Source organism: Python bivittatus, unplaced genomic scaffold, assembly GCF_059951505.1.
Source record: "Python bivittatus isolate LINGU-HERP-01145 unplaced genomic scaffold, Pbiv_v1 ctg000070_np1212, whole genome shotgun sequence".
Classification (NCBI taxonomy): Eukaryota; Metazoa; Chordata; class Lepidosauria; order Squamata; family Pythonidae; genus Python; species Python bivittatus.
Genome location: NW_028277034.1, coordinates 54,632,164 through 54,655,943, shown reverse-complemented (window position 1 = coordinate 54,655,943; position 23,780 = coordinate 54,632,164). Strand labels below are relative to the sequence as shown.

The following is a 23,780-nucleotide window of genomic DNA, read 5'->3' as shown; positions in this document are numbered from 1 at the left end:
AAGGGGGAATGGGAACGCACTTCCCTTTTTCTCATTATTGAACCCTTTAAAGAAAATACATAAGCCAGTAGATGACAGAGTAGGAAAAAAGAATATAATGCAAATGAACACGCCAGGGATTTAAACTTGGCACGGAGACTATCACTTGCTAATATATTGTTAATTGTTTGTAAACAGTTAAGTGTGTTGAATACATTATACCTTGTTCGAGGGTTCAGAATCACTATTAAACCAAAAACGGACCTCCAGAATGCAACGTAAATCAGCGAATGAAGTCATCTTTGATCATCAGTTCAACCACTTTTTTTTTACCACCTCTGTGGGAAGCGACAGACGCACCTTTGCCTGCGTCCAGCACAGCGCAGGGCGACGCTGAACCTGTCAAGCTGCAGCTTTCCTCCTTTCCCGCGGGAACAAAGCGAATGCCAAGTTTGGCGCCCAGCCAAAGACTGTTGTGAGGGGCATCACGCTGCTTTGGGCCAATATTTATTCATTATTATTCCATATTGGTACTTATTAGACTACTTATACTGACGGCCCAGGTCACAACTGCAGTCTAAATGCCAGTAAAAGAAACTGTTTTATCTGTTAAAGTCAACATTCAATTATAAGCCTCGGGGAAAACTCCAGTTAACAGGGGTTTTAATGGCAACCCTAGAGCAGTGTTGTCCAAACTCGGCCACTTTAAGATGAGTGGACTTCAACTCCCAGAATTCCCCAGCCAGCCATGCTGGGAGTTGAAGTCCACTCATCTTAAAGTGGCCGAGTTTGGACAACACTGCCCTAGAGCATTTAAAAAGCCAACAGAGAGGTTCATGCCCTCAACCCAGCAGGAAGTGCAGGACAAAGAACTGGAACGAGCTGACCCCAAATCGCCACCGGGCGAGCTGACGACAAATGCAGGCGAACCTCTGCAGAAAATCTCAATGTAAGGGGGGATGGGAAATGGGATCAAAAGAGGCCGTTTCCTACCTGAAAAGCCAAATGAGATTTTGCAGGTAATAACCAAGGATTTACATTGTGCCCCAAACAAACCAGCCACTACCGTGATGCTTTTAATGCAGGATAATGAGATCTCTTTGAGTTGCTCCAGAAATCAATCTGACGGTTGAGTTTGGTAACAGTGGAAATTTCGAGACTAGCTCTGAAGTCATCCTCACGTGATGAGGAATCACACCAAGGTGATCCAGGTCTTGCTGTCCCAATGCCTGATTTGGAACTGCCCCTTTAAATTTCCCATCAGGCCCTGGAGCGCTGCAATATCAGGGGCATTGTGGGAGAGATCTGAAGCTGCAGCCCAAACGACTGGATTGTGGTGCTGCTGTTAGCAGCTGATGCAGAGAAGCGTGGCCATCTGCTCCCGTGGTCTAGCAGCGTCCAGCCGGGGTTCATCTGCTGACCCCCTTCTCAGATTTGGAAGTTTGGCACTCTGGCGAATCAGCCCTCAACAGGCACATGGAGATAAACCCCCTTTTAAGAAAAGATGCAGCCAAAAGTCAAGGAAGGAAGCAAACAGCCCTCAGCGCACCTTCCTTAGCAGCCAACATCCAGATCAAGAGGAAACCACACCAAATACACACTCACCAAAGAAACAATGCCCTGATCAAGCAAGCATCCACGAAGAAACCACACCTCAGCCAAGATGGGCAGGGTAAGCAACCATATATGAAGAGCCAGCAAACCCCACTCCCCTCTGCCTTGATGACGTTCCCTAGCCTGGTGATGAAACGTCTGCAGGAAAACCACCAAGCTCAGAGAACCCAACAACTTTCTATTTGTTGGACTTCAAGCTGGCTGAGGCAACGATGGCCCTGTGTGTGTGTGTGTGTGTGTGTGTGTGTGTGTGAGAGAGAGAGAGAGAGAGAGAGAGCGCGCTCATGGAAATGCTGGGGCTTACATACTTGCAGGAGATGTTGGGTCACAAGTAGGTCAAGGAGACTTACATGCAGGGATATCCCTGCACGTGTTGTGACATATTTTGGCATCGTTCTGGAAACTTCAGGGCAAAGGAATTGGATCTTCTGGCTTGTTCTCTGCACCAATTTTGCTGGCCCCCCCCCCCCACGGCTCCAGTATCAGCAAAGTTTAAATGCAACATGATGTTCCTTTAGGGAAATAGAGGTGAACACACACTACTTGCCTTAAGAATGTCCACGTTCCTTGCAAATATTTAGAACCACATTCTTGTCCTTAACACTCAAGTTTCATGAATAAATCTAATAATATTTTATATAGTTTTTTTTTTAAATGCTTAGATCTATTACTTGTGGTTATTTTATTTTAGAATGTACCGATTCCTTCTGAATTCAGGGGAATTGCCGTGAAAAAAAAAAAAACTTGGTTATGTATACGCTACAAATCCTCGTAGTATCTTTTGTGATATGGTTTCGGTATTGATTCTCTTTTGACAGTTCCGCTGGGGGAAAAAAAATCTATTTTCCAAACTACATCACAGGCCATATCAGGGGCTTCCACAAAGGGTTGTGTGTGTCAAAAAAGTCAAAATGGCATTGACATCTGTGCTACTGAAGGCCAGCGTGGGCAGACGACGCTGTTTCCGTCTGACCGTCTACCCAGGCGGACCACCAGCTTCTGTCCTCACTAAAAGCTGCCCTGGCCCAAGTTGACTGTCTCGGACAATGTAGCCTTATTAAACGTTGAGGTCAGTCCTCCTCTTTCCAGAATAGCCTTTAGAATTTAAAGCTTTTCCTGTTTGTGTCCTCGACTCAGGCACTTTTACAGTGTGTAACCCTTTTGCGAGGCTAAAAAAGGTAACGCTGATATACTTTCCAAAACATTGAGTCTAGCCCAGCTATCAAGGCAAAGGAGTTGGGGGAGCCAGCCAGCCTGTAACACGCTGAAATAACATTCTTGGGAAAAAAATGCAGAAAAAAGGGGACACCGGGAGAAAATGTGGCCCATAATCTATCGACCAGACGTGCTTTCAGGAAGAAATTACAGCTACGCTTTTTGCAGGAGGGAACCCTTCAGCCTTCTGGGGGTGGGGAAACCCAGCTGCAAATTCTCGGAGGGCACCAGCTTGGGGAAACACTCCAGCCCTGATTCCATAAATAGAGCTCTCAGCTGATGGTCTGCTCTCACTCGAGAGGGAAGGAAGTGCAGCTCTTATCAACGAGCCAGCCAAACTGTTGCAAAGATACCGTTTCTGCTTTCTGACCCAACTGCAAAGAGGGGGGGGGGAAATGCACATTCAGGACTGGGGTGGGCACATGCAGAGTTTTGCAAAAGACAACACAAACCATCTGTGTTATCTTCATGAAGAAAAGATTAATACAGGAGTAAATTTCCTCCCTCCCTCCCTTCCACTTTCCCCTCCCTCCCTCCACTTTCCCCTTCCTTCCTTCCTTCCTGCCTGCCTTCCACTTTCCCCTCCCTCCCTCCACTTTCCCCTTCCTTCCTTCCTTCCTTCCTGCCTGCCTGCCACTTTCCCCTCCCTCCCTCCCTCCCTCCCTCCCACTTTCCCCTTCCTTCCTTCCTTCCTTCCTTCCTTCCTTCCTTCCTTCCTCCCTCCCTCCCTCCCTCCCACTTTCTCCTTCCTTCCTTCCTTCCTTCCTTCCTTCCTTCCTTCCTTCCTTCCTTCCTTCCTTCCTTCCTTCCTTCCTTCCTTCCTTCCTTCCTTCCTTCAAAATAGGTATCTTAAGCCAGCCCAAGGCTGAATTAACTGTTTTGAGTGTTATTTCACTTAAAAGTTCACTTAAGAGAGAGAAGGAATGAGGAGAGAGAAGCAAACGTATTTCCCAAAATAGTTAAGTTTCACATTTTAGGTTGGAGGAAAAAAATATAGTTACCCAGTGAATTTCATCAGCAAGGAGAAATCTGAATCTACTGTTCCCACCACGCTCAAATCCAAAATTCTGGTCACAGCATAATTGCACACTGAGTACACATTTAGCACACTAGGAAAAGATGAACTGGGAGCCAGATAAGGCAAAATGGCCCTATATTTCTTACGCAGTTTCCAAAAAAAATGCAACATTCTTCCCATTTCCTAGATGGGGGAACCACTGGGCCAAAGATGTGGACCAGTGCTCACCATTTGTAGGCGATGGGAAGGGACTTCTGGTCCTCATCCTGTTATTGATTTGACACATACAGTATCCCACCTTTCTGCTTTGGTGAGCCGAGAGCGCTAAGTAAAGAAGTTAACAACATTTCAAAAGAACCACCAAAGTTAAAAATGAAAATTGAAAATAAGATTAATAGATAAAGCAACTGACAAGTAAGGCAGCTGTATGATGTCCTTTCCCAAAACTGCTGTTTCTCAGCTACAAAAGTGAGATCTTGGAGGACACAGTGAAGCAAAAGAAACGGGGTGTCAGAAGCCTCGCAATCAATTAACCATCTTGCTCGTTGGCTTGCTTCATTTCTGCCATTACAAGAAGAAGAAGGGGGGGGCAGCTAGAAGGTGAACCGTCAGGCGCAGATGGACTGTAATCTGTTTCTCAGGAATGCCCAAGGTCGTACCCGCGTGAGACCAGGAGAGACCCAGGGGCACACGCAGGAAGGACTATGGGATAGAAGGGGGGAAATGAAAGGGAAAGGGGGTAAACTTGAGTTTGGCGCACGCAGGCTTTTAGTTTCAGCAGTGCTTTAGAACTGTGCACTAGTCCTCAGTAAATGAATTCTTCTTTGAACCTACATTGGCTTCACTGCGAGTTGCTTTCATTGGGAACTGAGCCTTGCAGCTTCTTACAAGGGGTTTCTTTTGCTGCTGCTCAGAGGGAACTGGAATATGTGTGTGTACATGCATGTGTTTACTTTTCAAGGGTGTTTATATCTGGCTCCTAGCCAAGTGCATTAGCGATGACCCACATTAATAGAGCTCTCCATCAAGATCAGCACTCAAGAGCTCTTCTTTGCTAAGCCAGTCCATTACAGGGCACGATGAATGTGTTTTCTGATCTGCCCTGAGAAGCCTTCATTAGCAAGCCCGCACTCAAGGCCTTTGGCCAGGCTACCTGGGAGTTACAGCTCCAACCTAGCCAACAGGCACTATATTGGAGAAGAAATCTGTGCCATACGGACTGTGAGGCCCAGGCTGTTTCTTGCAGGGTGGCCACATTTTGTACCCCTCTCATTTGCTTGAAAGGTTCTTCCCTCTTTCCATGCTGGTGGAAGAACTAAATGGTTGGTGAACTAAATGGTTCTTCTGCCACTCAGCACACCTGGTTCTGATCCCCTTGTGTTCATCATGCATGGTGGAAGTCTGAAAAGGAGCTGTTTTATCAGTTATATCCATGCAGGGTGAGTTAACTCTGAAGTATCAAGAACTCTCTTGGGGTAGGGCAACCTTCTTTAATGGGATGTTGCCCAGATCTGTTGGGGTTGAATTCCTAGGCTACCTAGCCAGCACGGAGAAGACACAGCATGGCCATGACCCTTGTAGACAGAGGTGGGGAGCTGACTAGGGAGTAACAGAAAGCAAACCCTGACTCCAAAGATGTAGAAGCCTGCTGAAGTCTATTCTCCCCAGAACCTTGAGCATTCAGGGATAGGGGTTGTCAACAAAAACAGACTCTTTGGAGTCTCAGCTGTCCAAACCAAGAACTCAGAGTAATTTGCAAGATAAAATATCAAACCAAGAAAGTAACTGGGTCTGGCAGCAGCAGGTGAGGCTTCTTCTCCTGCTCTTGCACCAATGCCTTCCAGCCTCAGCTGTGAGCATATAGGCATCTTCTTGCTTGAGTAGTCTCTGACCCTTCCCTTCCCTCTGAGTAAGGCTTTCCAGTGTGAGGAACCAGGTCTCTTCTCTGCTTGGGCAATGAGCTGTTGATACAGGCCTGATAAGGCTAATTCCAGCAAGCTTCTCTTTATTGTCCTCTGGCATCTGCCCTCAACCTTCTTCTCCAACCCCCACACCTGCCTTTTCTTCAGAGCAACCTTTATGCTTAGCAAGCACTGAATCTGCAGGCACTTATAGTCTGGAGCTATGGCTTACTCACAAGGAGGCTGGTGTTTTCCCTTCTCCACACACAGGAACAGTCCTGATGGATCAGATCAACTCCTGTTCTAGTCCAGCATGTCAAGTTAAGTCAAGCCAAATCAAATCAAATCTTTATTACAGTCATAGAGCAGCCTAAGGGGATGGGCTACATTGCTAGGAAGAACAGAAAAGATAAAAAGTGGAATACAATAAGAACCTAAAAATAAAGCTAAGAGACACAGAAGGTATACAAGGTATAAAAAGCGAGATGCTCATATTCTTCTGAATCCCACAGCAAAGGAATGGGAGCCAACAAAAGCACAAAAGAAATGGATGTTGCATTTCCAGTTGTAGAAGGGTTGATGTTACAAGGACAGAGGGACAATCATTTTCCATGCGTGGTCTGGAGAACATACCCGGGTCCAGATCTGAAGAAGCATTTTATTGATGGGAACCTCAACGGTAGATTTATTTAAGAATCTGGACTGCCTAGGCCACTCTCTGTGCTAATACTTCCATTCCCCTGGCTTCTAAAGCAAGTCAAATGAAAGCAAATTCATTTTATAACTTGGGATAACCATGTCTGCAAGACTGGCCCTATAGTCTAGGAGCGAGGAATCGGTCAAGTCTTCGTTTTTCCGGTTTGCAAAGAATAAGTAAATAAATATATAAAGAGATGATTGTGAGACCTGATAGCCAACCCGCCCCTCCCCAAATCTCCTATTCTTGGTTGACATGTCTTTATCATGGAGGAAATCTATCTATATGGTTGCTATGAGTCAGACACCGGCACATAACGTCTTTAAGATTAGCATTTGTGAGTTATTCTTGCAAGCATTGTTGGCCATTGGGGTGGGGATCAGGGAGATAACCGTACCCACCACCACAATTTTTTAACAAAAAAAGGCTCTTAATAAAACCAGGCCCAAGACTTAAACTCAGTTCCAGCCTCAGCTGTATTATAATTAGGCTGGGAAGTATTACTGTATATAAGCTAGTGTTTCTCATCCCTGGCAAGTTTAGGACACGTGGACTTCAACTCCTGGAATTCCCCAGCAAGTTCTGGGAGCTGAAGTCCACATGTCTTAAACTTGCCAAGGTTGAGAAACACTGATATAAGCTATTCTGCTCCCCCCTCACACCTGCCAGGCAATCTTTTATAAGGCCATGATGATATTAGCCTAATGCACAAGGTTGTTGTGATTACGATATAGGACATGAAGAGCAAAAAGTACTTAGGAAAAATAGTGTATAAATAGCTGGCATTTTTATGTGCATCTGTGCAGACAATGCAGAAAAACTGCTTTCCAATCCATATTTGTATCTTTCGGGCCCACTGGGGTATAATCAGGGATTAATATGCTCTGCGATGTCCCCAAATTTAATTTAATTACTCTCTACCAGAGTGGGTGGCTCGGCGGTAAAATATTTTAAAGAGGACATTCTGTTTCCAGAGTATAAGAAAATAAATGGTTTTGATGATAAGCTATATTTTCTTGGGCACCGTACCTATATTAAATAATGAAAGTCCTTATTTAGCTGGCAGGCTGTAAATTCAGGATATTTTTGCCACCCTGCTTCATTTATTTTGGTAGCAATGTTAAGCATAGGAGAGAAAGTTTATTCCCCTTGCAAACAGCTCCTCAAGGAAACAGCAGGTGGAGCTTTGCTGTAGCCAGAAGGGCTATTCCTTGGTGAAGTGTGGAAAATGAATGAGTGTTTTGGGTTCTCTGTGCCAAAAAAGACAAACCAAATTAAGGCAAGGCAGTATCTGAAGCTGGAACACCAGACGTTGCTGATGGCTTCAAGCATGTGAAGTCTTGGTTCAGTTTTATTTACTCATCTGAGATGGCATCTCAGATGAACTTTGGATGTGTGGAGCAACTGAGTTTTGCTGGGAGGGAACAACTGCTGGGGATATTCCTCCCCAGTCTTCTGCACGTCTGTATCGTAGAATCAGAGAGTTGGAACTGACCAGGGAAGTCTTCTAGTTCCAACCCCTTGCTCAGTACAGGATCCACTAGAGCAGTGTTGTCCAAACTTGGCCACTTTAAGATGAGTGGACTTCAACTCATGCTGGCTGGGGAATTCTGGGAATTGAAGTCCACTCATCTTAAAGTGGCCAAGTTTGGACAACACTGCACTAGAGCATCTGTTACAGATTACCTTTGTTTGAAGACCTTTGTTGAAGGAGAACTCACCATATCATGTGGCAGCAGTTCCACTGGCTGATAGCTCATACAGTCAGATGTTCCTCCTGACATCTAGCCTGAACCTCCTTCATTATAGGTTTAACTACTTGGTTCTGGTCCTGCCCTCTGGGTCAACAGAGAATAAGTCTACTCCATCTTCTGCGTGACAGCCTTTCAGATATTTGAAGATTGCTACCAAAACTTTCATCAATAACCTCTTATATAGGCTAAACATACCCAGATCCTTGAATCATTCCTCTTCGGGACTGGGTTTCCAAAACCTTCATTATCTTGGTAACTATCCCCTAAACTTGCTCCAATTTGTCACTGTCCTTTTTTGAACTGTGGTGTCCAGAACTGGACACAGAGGTGATGAACGGTGACTACAATGGAAGAAACTAACATTTTTGAAAAATCACTGCTATCTCTGGAGTGGAGCACTGGAAAAAGATGGAATGGGGTATCAGTTGAAATTGATGGGGGCTCCTAAATTATAGTTCCCAGCATCCCTCATCATTGGCCATCTTAGCTGGGGCTGCTTCTCCTCCTGGTTCTAAAGTTCTTGGGGTCTGTTCAGGTCTCTCACATGGCTATTCTTTCACTGAGATTGAGTATCTTTGGGTCTGCTCCCATCAGCTAGACTGGACCAGGAAATCAACTCCACAGGAAGGCTAAAGCTACTTTTACTGAGATTGCCTCTAATCACAGAATCTTGCAAGTCTGATTGTGTTGTATCTCCTCCCCATTTTATATTCTAGTTAAGCAGGGAACTGTCTGCCTCAGCTGCTTTCAAATATTATCTCATTGCTCTGGACTTTCGCCTAGGGAACAGGTCCTGCATACTTCTGTCAAGACCATCTTCTTCACTCTCTACGCTTTGCTACTAGGATCACCTGAAGTTTGTTAGATTTGACTTCTGAGTCACTCTCCCCAGGCAAGCATTTGTTCCCAGCTCAGAAGGTGAGCCCATTGCCTACGCAGGAGTCACAAATGGGTTCCTCCTCATCCCACCAGGCTCCACCCTCTGGTTCTCAAGCTCAGGGGCTGATGAGATCTCATTATTCATAGTTTAATTCACCTGATGTTTGATGACTCAAAAAAACCTTGTATTTTCCTTTTTGTAGTGTGGGAAAGACAAGCTACACTGAATCTCACCCTATTAGCTGCAGGCAGGTCACCCGATTTTCAGCTCAGGAGTTGAATCTGTACTTTTATCATGTACTAAACCTAGTTTCATAATCCAAATTTAACTTTAAAAAAAATTAAAAGGATGTTTGGCCTTTTCAGATGTTGTTTTCAACATCGACTTCCTTGGGTGCCTTAAAAATGATGCTTAAAACTTGAATCTTCTTGCTGAAATGTTCAGGCAATTGTGTTCAGCCACCGCTTTCAAAATTCCTAGCATGCTTTGGTTTCCAACCCAAGAACCCTCAATCTAGAAGTTGAGAAAATAAACACAGATCAGGAGAACTGGCACTCAGATCATTGGAAGCAGATTTCAACTCATAGTATTTGGTTTGAGGAAGTCCCCTGTCCCGTCCGTTCCAGATATTCATCAGAGATGGTGTGCCATCTCCTTCTCTGGATAAGCCACAGAAAATCATGTCCATGACTGACATCAACCTATCTGAGATATCTAGCAGATCTGGGGATGAACTGGCATGAAAACTGGCACCCAAAATTTGGAAAGCATGGTGACATCCTAGAGGCGTGTGTAATCCCACTGGCATCAAGGGGAAAACACAAGAATGATAAATGATGCTTATGTAAAACCACTTCCCTCCCTATGTGCATGTCTGTTTAATATACGGCATGATGGTCCCTGAGCCCATTTTGTACGACTCCCTGGAGTTTCCCAAGATTGCACTATCAAACAAGGGTGGTGTGAATTCCTGCAGATTTTTTTGACAGGAAACAAATGAAGAACAAAGAAAAACAGATGGATTATGCTTCAGATAGCTTCATGTGTCTGGATCTTTTTTTTAAAACGAAATAAAACAAAATAAAATCTGCAAACAGTCAAAATAGTAGTCCTCCACTCACCCACGCAAACTGTCTTTGTAACGCTGTTCCACCAACAGTGGCTGTTGGCTCCCGGGAGATATCAGTATATGCATTGCACTAAGCCAGAATCTGCTTAATCATGGCTTGTGAATAAGCTCAGCTCAGCTGTCCCCACACACTATGTCACCATGGCTGGGTTTGTTTTCAAGCAGTTCAGCAAAAATGAAACCTATCACTTTGGCTGTGTTCACAAGACATGCCAAACTGAACAAGCGATTGACCAAACCGGGTGAGTACACAAAACACACACTAAGCCTTGCTCACTAACAATCCAGTAAACTGAGGTTGCAACCATCTAAGGGCAGCATGTGTGAATGCAGTCCTTAAATTAGTGTTTCTCAACCTTGGCGACTTGAAGATGCGTGGACTTCGACTCCCAGAATTCCCCAGCCAGCATGGCTGGCTGGGGAATTCTGGGAGTCGAAGTCCACGCATCTTCAAGTCGCCAAGGCTGAGAAACACTGCCTTAGATTTACAACTGAGCTAGTTAATCATATTTTATGAACACAGACAACATATAGCATAATGCGTGAACCTGGATAGTAAGACATGTTCTTCCAAGAAGGTATCTCCCTATCTTATGGACAGACAGAAGAAGTCAGAAGTGTGGGTCTATTTTTTAACATTACTTATTGGGAATAAATTGCTATATGAATGGGTGTACAGCTTTATCATTTTGCAAGATTTTTTGGTAAGGAGCTCTGAAGAGAGCTCCATGTTGTACAGTCACAGCCGTGTCTCTTTGAATTCCCCTTTCCCTCACCTGGCCACCCCCTAGATGTCTGGAGTTCCACTCTCAAAATTTCCAGAAATTATTAAGTTGAAAAAATCCACACATCTGAGGACAGCCAGGTCAGAAGAGGCCTGTTTCAATATAGACGCTGGTTCTTTTAAAATCAATAAACAGCACTGTGCTATTCTGGAGGAGCAAACACAAACAGGGTGTGATTGGTGACCAGCAGCTAGAAAGAAAATCATGTCCTTGAGTTATTGGACATTATGAGGTTCCCAAGGAAGGGGGACTAAAATAGTTCCTGGAACATCGGGAAATTAAGCTTCTGTTTGCTGGATGCCTGAGGAACCAAGACTGCATCGATGTGTTTGTGCAAAATTAATGTAAACCCATGGTATTATTGCAATTTCCTCCCACCTGGAACTTTCCCATGTGTTGGGAGAGCAGGGCCCACAATTCCCAGCCAGCATGGCCAACAGCTAGGATTCTGGGAGTTGCAGTCCCAATGCGCTTCACAGTCTCCAAGTGTCCTACACTGCATGGCCAGCTATTGATACAGATCAACCCAAAATACCAGGCATGGAAAGGAAAGGATCTCAAGATGTTCAAGCATTCCACATGCTTCTCTCCTCTTTCTTTTCTTTTCATCACAATTTGGAAGGGGAGGTTTCAAGACGGAAGAGGAAGGTCATGGAGGATAGGTGTTCAGTGCTACAATTGCAGAGAAAGGCCTTTGGGAAGAATGCGTTGATGGGGAGGCTCAGGAGCTCAGAAGCTAGGTCAGAACTAATCATCGTCACAAAGCAGGGAGAATCAACTGGGATAACACAACTGTTCTCCAAAAGTTGGTGATTGCAATGTCAGCCACTAGCTGTCCTTAACAAGGGTGCTGAAGCATAAGGAAAACTCTTTCAGACAACCAGCCTTCCTGTCTCTCACCTCTTCTGAATCCTGTCTAAAATGCCCCAAGCCTCTTTTGACTCCGATGGACAAGAGTGGGTTTATGCTTTTGGCAAGTCTAAAGTTTGCAGAGAGCCACCTGCCAATCAGGGTTGGCCCTCTCCAGCCTGGCCAGGGCTAAACATAAATTTCTGTCTTTTTCACAAAAATAAGAGTGCCCCCCCCCAACACTTGAGTTTAGGTCGGTGCTGAACCTTTTCTGCCTTCTAAAATCTTAGTTCGGATAAGCCAAGAGTGTTGCATTTGGGCTTTTTTACCCATCGGTGCCAGCACGCTGCTATATATGGGATTCCAGAAACCAAGAGGCAGGATGTGTGAAGGATCTCTCCAATAGAAGCCCAGGCGCCCTTTCGAGCTGTTCTCACGTGGGCCTCGCTATCTTGCAGCAATGTTTTCCCCAACCACGGATACAAGGACATCGGTGCAAGGAGATGAAAACACGCCCGGCAATGGCAAACCCCTTGCAAGGAGGCTCCGTTTGGCCCACGCCTGGGACCGCCCCTTCACCTGGAAGCTCTCAAGGTGCATCGCAGAGGGAAAAAGTGCCTAGTCCTGTTGAGACAACCTGGGGGGGTTGAAATCGCCCCATCCCCCCCCCCCCGCTTTCTGGCTTTTGGCCAGACACAGCAGCCTCGTTCCTCCAGCCCAGAACTGACAATCTGTATTCAGGAGAGGTGAAAGCTGAGTCATGTCTGTTGATCTGGACTGCATAAAAATAGTTCAGTCACTTTTACATCTTTTCAATCAGATGGAAGGCTTATGTTAAATATATCTTGCTGGGAATGCTCAATGAGCCCATAAAAATTCTGGATGGCCTTGCAGCCCAGGTTGCTGAATCGAAGCCTTAGTGAGTCGGAGTTAGCAACTGTTTGCTGCTGCATCGGGCTTAGACAATGGCTACACTAAATACACCGTTATTTAGAGAAAGGAGCAAGCAGCTGATGGCATTCGTGATGCTTTTCAAGACTGCTTCCATGCATACATCCACCAAGCTGTAATAATCCAGTGAATAGCTCCTGCCATCTGATATCTACCCGGTGTGCGGCTGATGTACAAATTCTATGCTAATCACGCCTTCCACCTTCTCTCTAGGTCTTCCGTATGAACAGCTCACTTGCATTAAGAAAGCTAGCAGCTCAGGGAGATGCAAACACTTTTTCCCAGGCATGCTGTCATTTATAGTGGGAGGGAGGTTGCCTTCATTCCCAGCTTGCAGAGGCTTGCCAAGTTATCAAACAATTGTACCTTGCTTAATGAGAAAGATTTACTGTACATAGCAAGGAGCAAGGGTGAAATATAATTAGAGTGCTAGATTCTAGCCCTGATGTATGCCATCTGCACATTATACACAAGGAGTAAACCAGTGAAGGCCCTATAGCGTTTCAGAGGGCCAATAAGGCAGGGGGAAATTTCGCAGGCTCTTACGCAGGGGAGTAACATATTTAATTCGAATGAAAACAGGGCAGTCTAAACTTTTCCAATCAAGCACTTTTGGATAGGTTAGATTACAACTCCCATCATCTCCAACCAGAATGGCCATCCCGGAAGCGCTTCCTGCAAGCCAGGACAGCATCTTCTGAGGATGCCGAATGAAATGGTAGGAAGAAGTGGGTAAATTACCTCTCTGGGCCACTTCCCGACTGCATTTTTCAAGCTCTCCCCTTCTCGAAAGTAAGGAATTCAAAGCTCCCAGCAATGAAGAAAACTAAGCTGGCAGGGTTTCAATCTGAGATCTTAGTTTGCTACTTGCTAGAAATATTTTTTTAAAAGGAAACACACACACACACTTCCTCCTTACATTGCAATTTGAAAGATCCATAATTTGCAGTTTGCATGGCCCAACATTTGTGGTTTGCACGATCCAAATTTCTACCATCCCTTGGACAGCAAGACGTAGATTAGTCTCCGTGTTTGCAGAAGTGCCACAGATACCAGTATGGGGAAGACAGTCTTAGATGAGCAGGTGAAACAGAAAACAGCCCCCAAATGGTGGCCTAGGGAGTGGTCCACGGATATCACATTTCACAAGATGCCCAAATCTCAAGAAGGTTTCAGAGGGGAAGGCCAACTTCTCAAGGGATTTGAGGATCTCGCAATATTTCAGCCAGTTTTTCAAACAATGCATTAGATTTCTATTTAAGTTTGGAGGTCCTGTGGATGTCCTGGGAGGGTTGGCCACCTTGTGGCTTATGGGATAGCCCCCCACCCAACCAGAAACTTAAAAGCAATGTTGTGGTCTGCATAAAGAAAAAGACTGGGAATTTCTCACCTCAGGGGAACATTTGTACGGCTGATACAAATAAAAGATTTCAACGTCATCCTCAAGTGGGACACGTCAGGTTTGGAGTGGCCAAAAATGGGAGTGACTTCCATAATGGGATCTTTAGAATCCATCAGTAAGATAATTTGACCTAGGCAGGTATAAGAACCTCTTTTGTATTTACTCTTCAAGCAGAGTAGGGGGTTCTCCTCTAACTGTCATTCCCCCCTTGTTGAACAAACAATTTTTCTCCATCTGATCTTAATCTGATGCAGGTTAAGGCCAACGGATGCCCTAAACACAGTCCAATTATGGTGCCCCTGGACGGAAATGAAACTCTCAGGCCACAAGACCAAAGCACATGTGATGTTTGACAGCACCTTCAAACCAAGCCTTTAAACTTTAGTGCCTCCCCATGCCAAAGAAAACGGTTTTTGAATGATACAGATGAAAATTGAACACAGTAGATAAGGACAATTTGATATAATTTCAACTAAAGTCAAGTGTGGCAGTGAAAGAGTTAAGGGCATATACGAGAGGGGGGAAAACTCTGTGGTGCCCCCCTTCCCTTGGTGCCCTAAGCATGGGCTTAGTTTGCTTAATGGTGAATCCAGGGCTGCCCAGATGAAGCGCAGGGATGTTTGCTTGTGTCAGCCCTCCGAGGTAGACCAGCTTGGAAACCAAAGTCATGCAAGTTAATACCACTTCTATGATAAGGTTATAGTAACAGAATCTTGCATGTCTCAATGCGCTTCCCACCTCCCTCCCTTTATCTTCACGAGAACTAGGGAGGGTCTTGTCTGAGACACTCGGTTTACAGTTCTGGACCAGACTCAAATTTCTTTTATCTGACCGTGGCCTCTTCCTCCTGTTCCTCAAGGTTATACCTTCTGGCCATTACAGGTTGTGGGAATTGCATTCTTCCCCTTGAGGAGTGAAAGCATTGGAAGACAGTGACGGTTCAACCCTGCATGGCGGGCAACGTTTCTGATTTTTCATGGAAGGGGAGAAGATTTTGTTCCCCCACCAGTGAGCTCCATTGTCATGAGAAAGGTGTCACGTCCCAAATCTTTCCCGGGCCATAAGGAGAAAGCTCCTTCCCACGGCACCAGGGTGGAGCATGGGAGTTGAGCGGGGAGAAGCTTTAGCAGATGTCCCACCCTTGTGGCCTCTGGTTTCTCCTCCCACCCTCCAAAGATCATCTGCTCAGATTTTCTTCATGCAGGAAAAAGAGGGAAACTAAGTTTTTATTTGGACCACACTACGTCTGAAGCACTGGCTAAACAATGCTAAAGGAAAACAAGTTTTTTTCCCCCAGCGTCTCTGAATCACCCAGGGATAACTTACTGTAGTGTTTCTCAACCTAGCAAATTTAAGATATGTGGGCTTCAACTCCCAGAATTCCCCAGCCAGCCAGGCTGGCTGGGGAATTCTGGGAGTTGAAGTCCACATATCTTAAAGTTGCCAAGGTTGAGAAACACTGGCTTACTATATGCAGGGATCATTAAAAAAAAAAAAATCCACTTATTTGTGCTTTAAGGAGGTAGGGTGCAAAACTCTACTATCTTAGCCTCTCAGTTTCAGATGCATAACACAGTGTTATTTCTTCCAACTGACCTCCATCATAGATTATTTCAACTGCACATCAGCTTTAATCAAGGGTTAGAATTTTGTTTATAGTAAAACATACTCAGAAAGAAACATTGGGCTAATTAAGGGCTTTTTCCTACTTGCTTCTGCATCTATTACTGTATCGGGTTTTCATGCAACGAGGAGATGCGTTTCAACATTTGTTTCCTTTTTAGAAATACATTTCCAATCCCTAGGAATGCAGAAAGGCACTTAAAAATTGGACATATCTAAAGAAAAACAGGCAGGATTTCCAAACGCAGGGCAGAGCATGAAAACATCACAGTTTTTAGTATCTTGCAATTCAGGAGGTCTTGCAGGACTATGATTCGCCTTGTTTGAAATGTGCAGAGGAAACAAACATGGGCAAATTACTGTTATTGTATTTATCAAAGTAATCTAGAAAGGTAGAGTAGAAAGAATGGAAGAAATCTGGCATTCTAATAGCATGCTGGCTGGGGAATTCTGGGAGTTGAAGTCCACACGTCTTAAAGTTGCCAAGGTTGAGAAGCACTGCTCTCGAAACTCAAGTTCCCATACTCTGAACTTCCTTTTCTAACTTTTCTCAACAACCCTGAGATGGAGGTTGTGCAGACAGAACGTGTGAATGCAAATAAGTGACTTTCCACGATCTTTCCACGGTGGAGAGAAAATCTGTCCCAAATCCAGCACTTTTAACCTCTAGACCTCACTGCCACATACGGCTGACACAGGTGAGGTGAGAACCAGCTTTGCATTAGCCTTCTGTTGCCTAAAGTGACCAAGCAGCTGTCTTCAAAATCCAAATTCAAGAGCTGTCTCATTTTTCTGTTGCATTTTACACTCCCGTATGAATTCTGGCCCTTAAGACGTGCAAAATTCATCACGCACGTGCACACACGCGCACACACATTCTTAACTTTCTGAAACAGGCAAAAACTGTTTGGCTGACTAAATCAGTGGCTCTTTTTCTTGGCGATTTCTTTGACTTTTATTCACATTTTCAGTAATGGTGCCTCTTCTTAAATGTTGCGATCTAGTTTGAAATCTAACGTGAAAAGTGGAAAAATGCATACATGCTTAGAAATCAACCATTAGCACAATATTCCAAAGTTGGTTTCCTCCAGACCAGGGTTTACCAACTTCAGCAGCTTTAAGATGCGCGGATTTCAACTCCCAGAATCCCCCAGCCAGCATGCTTAAGACCCAGTTTTCTCTTTTAAAAACAATCTAAATGTTCAGGCATTACCACAACTTTGTTAAACGAATTAGAAATCCCAGTTTTGCAATGAATAAATGCTACTTTCTGTTTGGTGCCTAATTTCTTGCAGCACACCCAACCCTCTTTCTAGATTATTTTTGTCCTATCATAAATTGATGCAGGATGGCGAGCCAAACAAAACTGAGCCGTGTTCCCCATGAACTGCTTGCTTCACATCCTGAGATTAGTGAAAGACACTTTTTTACAGATTTTTGCAGCCAATATGGACTAGAAATGTGCGGATTAGAAAAAAAAAGTTTGAGATTTCTAAGACACGGTACCCTACGTTTAATACCACATCACAATCCCCAACATATAATTGCCCAGCAATTGTACACAACCTAAACACAACCACTGGGATTTTTCAAATTCCCAGTTTAGTTTATAGTTCTTGGATTTCTTAGTGGTCTCCCATCCAAGTACTAACCGGATCTAAGCCTGCTTAGCTTTTTCTGAAATCCACATAGGTTGATTTGAAATACACACTGTCCAGTATCTTTTAGACCAGTGCTTCTCAACTTTGGCTGCTTTAAACTATGTGGACTTCAACTCCCAGAATTCCCCAGCCAGGTTGAGAAGCACTGTTTTAGAGAAATGACCCAATGCTACATAAACTGGTGCTAAGCCTGTTTAATAACTTTTCAGGGATAGTATCTCAAGAATGACATATTTTTAATCTGGAAAAGATGCTCAGTCATTCCCAGTGAAATTCCCTTAATCTGGGGTTGGGGTGCAACGCCAGACAACATTGTCAATTTTAGTTACCCAGGTGGGGCAGGTCACAGTGACCCAACGATAAACGCTAGTCAGCAATATTCTCTTTTTGCTGAATTTCTCGTGGTCGCAAGATAATTTCGGAAAAAGCTACGGTTAGACTTGAATCTGCTCAATGCCCCAGAAAACCAGGCTAATTATATGGATGGGTTTCAGCATTTGTCCCCCCCCCCGCTTGCTCCACGGATGCATTTGGGGGCACCGCTATTTTTCTAAGAGCAAAGGGTGATGAAGGACTTGGTAGAGGGAAGAATGAACCTTGCCAAGCCAGAGAAAATAACAACTTGGCATGGCTTGGGGGAACTGGGAGTTCGATTAGATGGCTGGGAAGGTCTCTTCCAAACTCCCACGTTCTGGGACTTTTGGGGCTTCCCGGCTGTTCTTTAAATTTGTTTATAGCCCTGTGCCTCAAAGCAGGAGGAGTGAAGCAAGAAAAAAGAGGATCGGTTTGGGAAGATGCTTTTAAGTGGATGATTTTCCAGGACGTTCCTTGGAAAATGGGGGGGGGGGGGGAGAGAACGTGGCTGGATTTTTTGGGAATGTGTGGAGCAAGAGATATTTTTCCTGAGAACTTAAGCGAGGCACTGATTTAAGGAAGCGGTTGGTGCAAGAAGTCGATTCGCCCCAAGGGGGGGGAGGAGACACCTTTGGCGCATCCAAAGCCAGGGGACTGTTAATTCAGGGCAGGGGGTGGCATTAGAACAGGGAGAGCTGGGACTCTCCAGACGTGCTTGGACTACAGCTCCCATCATCCCTGCTTACTCGGCACACAGCCTATAAAGAACTGCAAGTGTCCAGCTCTGCGGTGGAACGTAACGAAAGGGATGTCGAGAGTCCGTTTTAAGTCCTGCAGTGTTAAAGAGGGACTCCAGCAACAGGACACAAAGAGATACGTTTGCCTCTCGCTCATCCCTGGCATTCAGAAACACACTGCCTGGACATGGGGGCTCCACCTATTTCCGGGGAATATTAGCTCGTGCTACATATGGTGCTGACGATTAAATAAACAATTTAATAATTAATTATTAGCTGGGTAGACACGTCACTACGCTGATCTTGGTTGTTACTGATCGACCCCCCCCCCGCCATGCAACATGGGATCATTTGCTGATCAGCTGCAGGAAGAGATCCTCTGCGCTCAACCTAGGTGTATTTGGGGTCTGAAAGACCTCAGGGAGGGGGCTAGAGAGGAATTTGGAAGGGCAGAAGGATTGTTTGGGGAGGGGAAAGAGTTAAGGGCAAGCCCCATCTCTTCCTAACACTCCCCCCCTTTTTTTTAAAGCAGGGCTAGGCATCATAATCTGTTGTTTTTCTCACAGGAGCTCTAATGGAGCATCTGGTGGATTTCTTAGGGTGGAGATCTTTGGGCCAGCAGATCTAAAGGAAGGTCTGGAAGCGACTTGGCCTAATCAGAGGGTGTCTGCAGTCTCTGACAGGCACCTTGCCCATAAGGCATCTTCTATGCCAAATTGGGTTAGCTTTGTAGTGAGTCAGACCATCTCCCGTAAATTATCTGTAAAGAAGGGAAATCTTGACTTCTAGTCATTTCATGGACATGCCCGCGCAGTTTTCCTGGCACCGAAACAGAAGAGGTTACCATGGCAAGTCTTTTGACTTCTCAGTCTAATCAGCAGCCCTGAGATTTCCTAGTGGTCTCCCATCCAAGGACTAACGAGGTCTGATACTGCTTCGCTTTTTGAGATCAATCAAAGTTGCTTAGGTGCTGTCACCTAGTTGGGTATAACCATCAACCCCGACTGAGAGGACTTCTGTTGGCAAAATGGACTTTTTCACCTTGCCATCAGAACCAGCTCGGCCCCCCTTCCACGGGCCAGGCTCACTGCTCAAATGAACCCCAACGCCCTTTGCAGAGGGAGACAGAAAAATGGGTGGGGGTCCAAAGAAACAATTTCCAACCTGTGAGACGCAACCTAGGAACTCCTGCAAAACGGATCGATATCTTAGAAAGGTCACTGCAGAGTTGATCTGGAGACCTGTCTGTTGCAGCTGTTTGGACTATGAAAAGTTTGTTAAGATAAGGCTTTGGGGTCTCCCACTGAGCAGAACAAGCATTGCAACAGAGCTTCCGGGCATGTTACAGCTTAAAGGCCTTCTCCTTACAATCCCCAAATTATTAGCTGCATTCCTGGCTGTAAACCACCCCTCCCTTCTACCTGAGACTTTAGCAGAATCAACAGGAAAGGTCCTGAGGTTTAAGGGAGGTGGGCTGACACTTCCAGTGGCAACTGGCTGTGGCCATATGCATGCTGAACAATGCTACCCAAACAGGGGGTGCCTCTTAACCCTGCAAAACTAGCCCATAACTTTCTTTCAGCATTGTGATCTTGGCAAGTTTCAAACAGAAATCAGGTCTGGATGTGACTTCAGCCTTTTCTTAGCTTTGCAAGGAACATTTCTTTAAATCTGGCAGCCTTAAATGTGTTGTGCATGATTTGCAGACCTGGTGGCTGGCAGGCCAGGCACGAGGACTTTAAAGACAGGGATTCCCACCTCTTGTTGAGTCCCAAGGCAAAGGTGTTTAGTGAAGGTTTCACAACCCTGTATAGGAGATCCTTGTTCGGTGGCAAGGCTGTTACTCCTGCCTTCTCTGCAGCTAGCCAGTTGAATTAGGATTCCAACCCCAAACTTATTGGGCCACTGGAGGGCCCCAACCGGAGAACAAGGATCCTCACACTGGATCACTTCTAGGGGGAGAGAATTAGTTCTCCTGAACCAAACATAAAATAGGGCCATGCCACCAGCCTGCTCAACCAGTCTGAGCAATCCCCGTTCAACATCTAAAATGGGAGACGCCAAAGCATCCTACTTACCGAAGGACAGGACGAAAAAGAATGGCAGCCAGCAGAGAATGAAGACCCCCACCACGATGGCAAGCGTCTTGGCTGCCTTCTTCTCCCTGGAGAACTTCAGAAGGCGGACAGAGAGCGAGCTTCTGAAGGTGTGTCCTTTGCTCTTGGTGCTGGCCAGCGAGTCCTCGAGGACACTCCGGCAATGGATCCTGAGCACCACCTCCATGGACTTGTTCCGTTCTTTCTTGACCCCAGCCTCCAAACTCTTGGTGGTCCTCCTGGCTACCACATAGATGTTGAAGTACATCACCAGTATGACCAGGAGGGGCAAGTAGAAGGAAAAAAGAGATGAGAAGATGGCATAGCCAGGTTCTTCCGTGATGCTGCAGAACTCCTCACTTTCAGGGGGTTCCTCTTTCCAACCCAAGAGCGGCCCGATCGATATGACCATGGAGGAGAGCCAGACCACCCCCAAGATAATCACGGCCTTCTTCTCTGTCATAATGGTGGGGTACTTGAGGGAATATTTTACCCCGATGTATCTATCCACCGAGATGATGCACAGGCTCATGATGGAAGCAGTGCAGCAGAGGACGTCCACCGCTGCCCAGATGTCACAGAAGATGCGGCCAAAGACCCAGAGGTCCAGGACTTCCAAGGTGGCCGAGAAGGGCAAGACGGTGGTGCTGAGGAGCAAGTCCGCAATGGCCAGGTTGATGATGAAGTAGTTGGTCACGGTCCTCAAGTGACGGTTGCAGGCCACAGACAGTATGACCAAGATGTTGCCCACAATAGCCAAGAGGATGAAGATGGCGAGGAAGACTCCGACGCCCACCGACTGCAGGGTCAGTCTCAGAGCTAAGGAGGAACTGCTGTTGGAATGAACATCTTCTCTGGACAAGGACCAGTTAACTCCGCCGGCTTCTCCCGTGTGGTTCCCATTCAAGCTTGTATTAATCCGGTCAGAGAAAGTCATTCTTTTTCAAGAAGGCTCAATCTCCATTGGGGATGGACTCAGCAGTGCAGCAGGGAGAGGGCAGCAAAGGCATGGTCTCTCCCATGCCCCCTACCACATCCTAAAAGGAATGACGACCCTTGCTGAAAAGTTGAAGAACCCCCTCCCCTCCCCTCCCCTCCCCTCCTCCCCTCCCTCCCTCCACTATCTCCCTTCTTTTGCAGTTAATTCCTGCAGAGGTGGACTTTCTCCTAACATTTCTCGCCACCTTTCCCTGCCTCCACACTTCCCCTTCTGCAGCCACACACTCCTGGCAGATTTATTCCACAAAGCTTCTGGATCTCAAGAAGCCCACCTTCTCTGGCTTCTCCCAACTGGGGAGTGTGTGCCTGTGTGTGCCCGCAGGCATCTAAGCTCCTTTCTCTTTGGGCTATGACCAGTCTTAAGGCTCCCCCCTCAAAATCTTCACTGCAATATTTGACAGCAGAACTCTTAGTGTTATTTTGGGGGTCCTTTATCCTTCCATGACCCAGCAGAAGGAAGGAAGGGAGGAAGGGAGGACGGAGGGAGAGGGGGAGGGGGAGGGGGAGGGAGAGGGAGAGGGAGAGGGAGAGGGAGAGGAAGAAAAGAAAGAAAGAAAGAAAGAAAGAAAGAAAGAAAGAAAGAAAGAAAGAAAGAAAGAAAGAAAGAAAGAAACTCTTTTACCCCTCCCTGCCTGTCTCCCTCAAGCGTCCTTCATTCAGCAAAACCGCGGGGCGGCGCGACCACCTGGACCGCGGACCGGGTCAGTTTCCACCGCGGCCGGTCAATTTCACGGTCACGCCGCCGGCGCGCTCGTCCGAAGAGGCGGCCCGGCGGGCGGCGGCAGCAAACGAGCGCGGCCGGTCCCTCTGCAGCCCAGCCCAGCCCAGCCGAGCGCGGGCGAGGGGCGGCGGGGCTCCGAGCCGCGGCCGCTCAGGTGCAGCGCGTCGGCTCCGCCGCGGCTCCGCGGGCAGCGGGCAGCGGCAGCGCCCCTCCGACGGCGTCCGCTCTGCTCTCCGGCGGAGGAGTGTCCCGGCGCGCGGCGGCAGCGGCGCTCGGCAAGTTTGGCCCGGGCGCGGCGCGGCGCGGCGGGGCGGGAGCGGAGCGGAGCAAAGCAGCCGCGGAGGGTCCGCGCCGCGCTTGGGAGAGGAGGCGCGGCGGGCGGCGGGCGGGGCTTCGCCGCTGCCCGAAATAGCTCCATTGAAGGATTCCCAGCCCTTCGCCCGGGCGCCGGGGAGGCGCTAGAGGGCAGCAAAGGGCCGGGCGGGCGGGCGGCGGAGCTGTCGCAGCGCCGAGAGCCGCGCACGGTGCCCTCGGGTCCCGGGCGCCGGGCACGGACCGGGCGGGCCGGGCCGGGCCGGGCGGAGGCTGCCAGCGGGGAGCCGCGGGGCCCTTCCGCGCGCTCGGCCGCCGCAGGGTTGCGGGGAGGGGCGGGCGGCTCGCCTTGGCGGTCTCCCCGAAGTCGCCCGGACTCCAGCTGGACTGGAGAGAAGCTGTATTTCCTCGCGTGGGAGCTCAACAACGGCCCAAGCCGTGTTGAGCCTGGTTCGCGTTTGGACGGGAGGCCACTCGGAAATCCTGGCGTTGTGAGAGCATCGGGGGAACGAAGGCATCTCATAGAAGAAAAGAGGGGCGAAACCCTTCCTTGGGAAAGTGGCGTGGACATGTGCCTGAAGTCCCCAGGAGTGGATCTTGCGTCCAGGGAGTTCGGGGTGATCCTGGGGTGACCTGGCTGCTCCCCACATTCCCTTAAATCTCTGTGACTTGTTCCCTGCCCTCTAGGAGGAAACAACCTGCTTTAGGACTGGAAGTCTGTCCTTGCATTCTCACCGCAGGCGTAAGGCAGTCCCTGAACGGACCCCTGTCTTTGAATGTGCGCGCTGCGTAACTGATAAAGTACAGGGCTGGGCCCTCCCAACACACTAACCCCCCCAAACCGAATGTCCGAATGCCGCTTGCACAATGCGGCAGGTGGGTTCCCGTGTCCAACATTCATCCCTGCAGACTTCCCTAACCCGTGCTGGTTGGGAAGTCTGGGCATTGTAGTCCCCGCACTTCTGAAGAGCCCTAGGTTGAGAAAAGCTGGAGGAAAGTGTTTTACAGTAGTTGGAAGAATATAATATATACATTTATGCCAAACAACTGGTACGTTTCCTTTCGTCTTCGGTCCTGCTTGTGACATTTCAGAGGGCAAAACA

The 23,780-nt window shown here is 47.1% G+C and overlaps 1 protein-coding gene across 1 annotated transcript in view; it reads right to left on the bottom strand.

The window, feature by feature from the left end:
- Positions 1 to 22,816, bottom strand: part of ADRA1D (adrenoceptor alpha 1D) — a 52,418-nt gene extending 29,602 nt beyond the window's left edge. Inside the window, exons 1-2 of the mRNA XM_088133183.1 lie at positions 22,267 to 22,816; positions 20,628 to 21,682 (exon numbers count right to left, since the gene is read on the bottom strand). Of these exons, the coding sequence (XP_087989309.1) occupies positions 20,628 to 21,582 (955 nt within the window). The 5' untranslated portion in view covers positions 21,583 to 21,682; positions 22,267 to 22,816. The remainder of the gene's footprint in view (positions 1 to 20,627; positions 21,683 to 22,266) is intronic.
- Between the last annotated feature and the right edge of the window lie 964 nt (positions 22,817 to 23,780).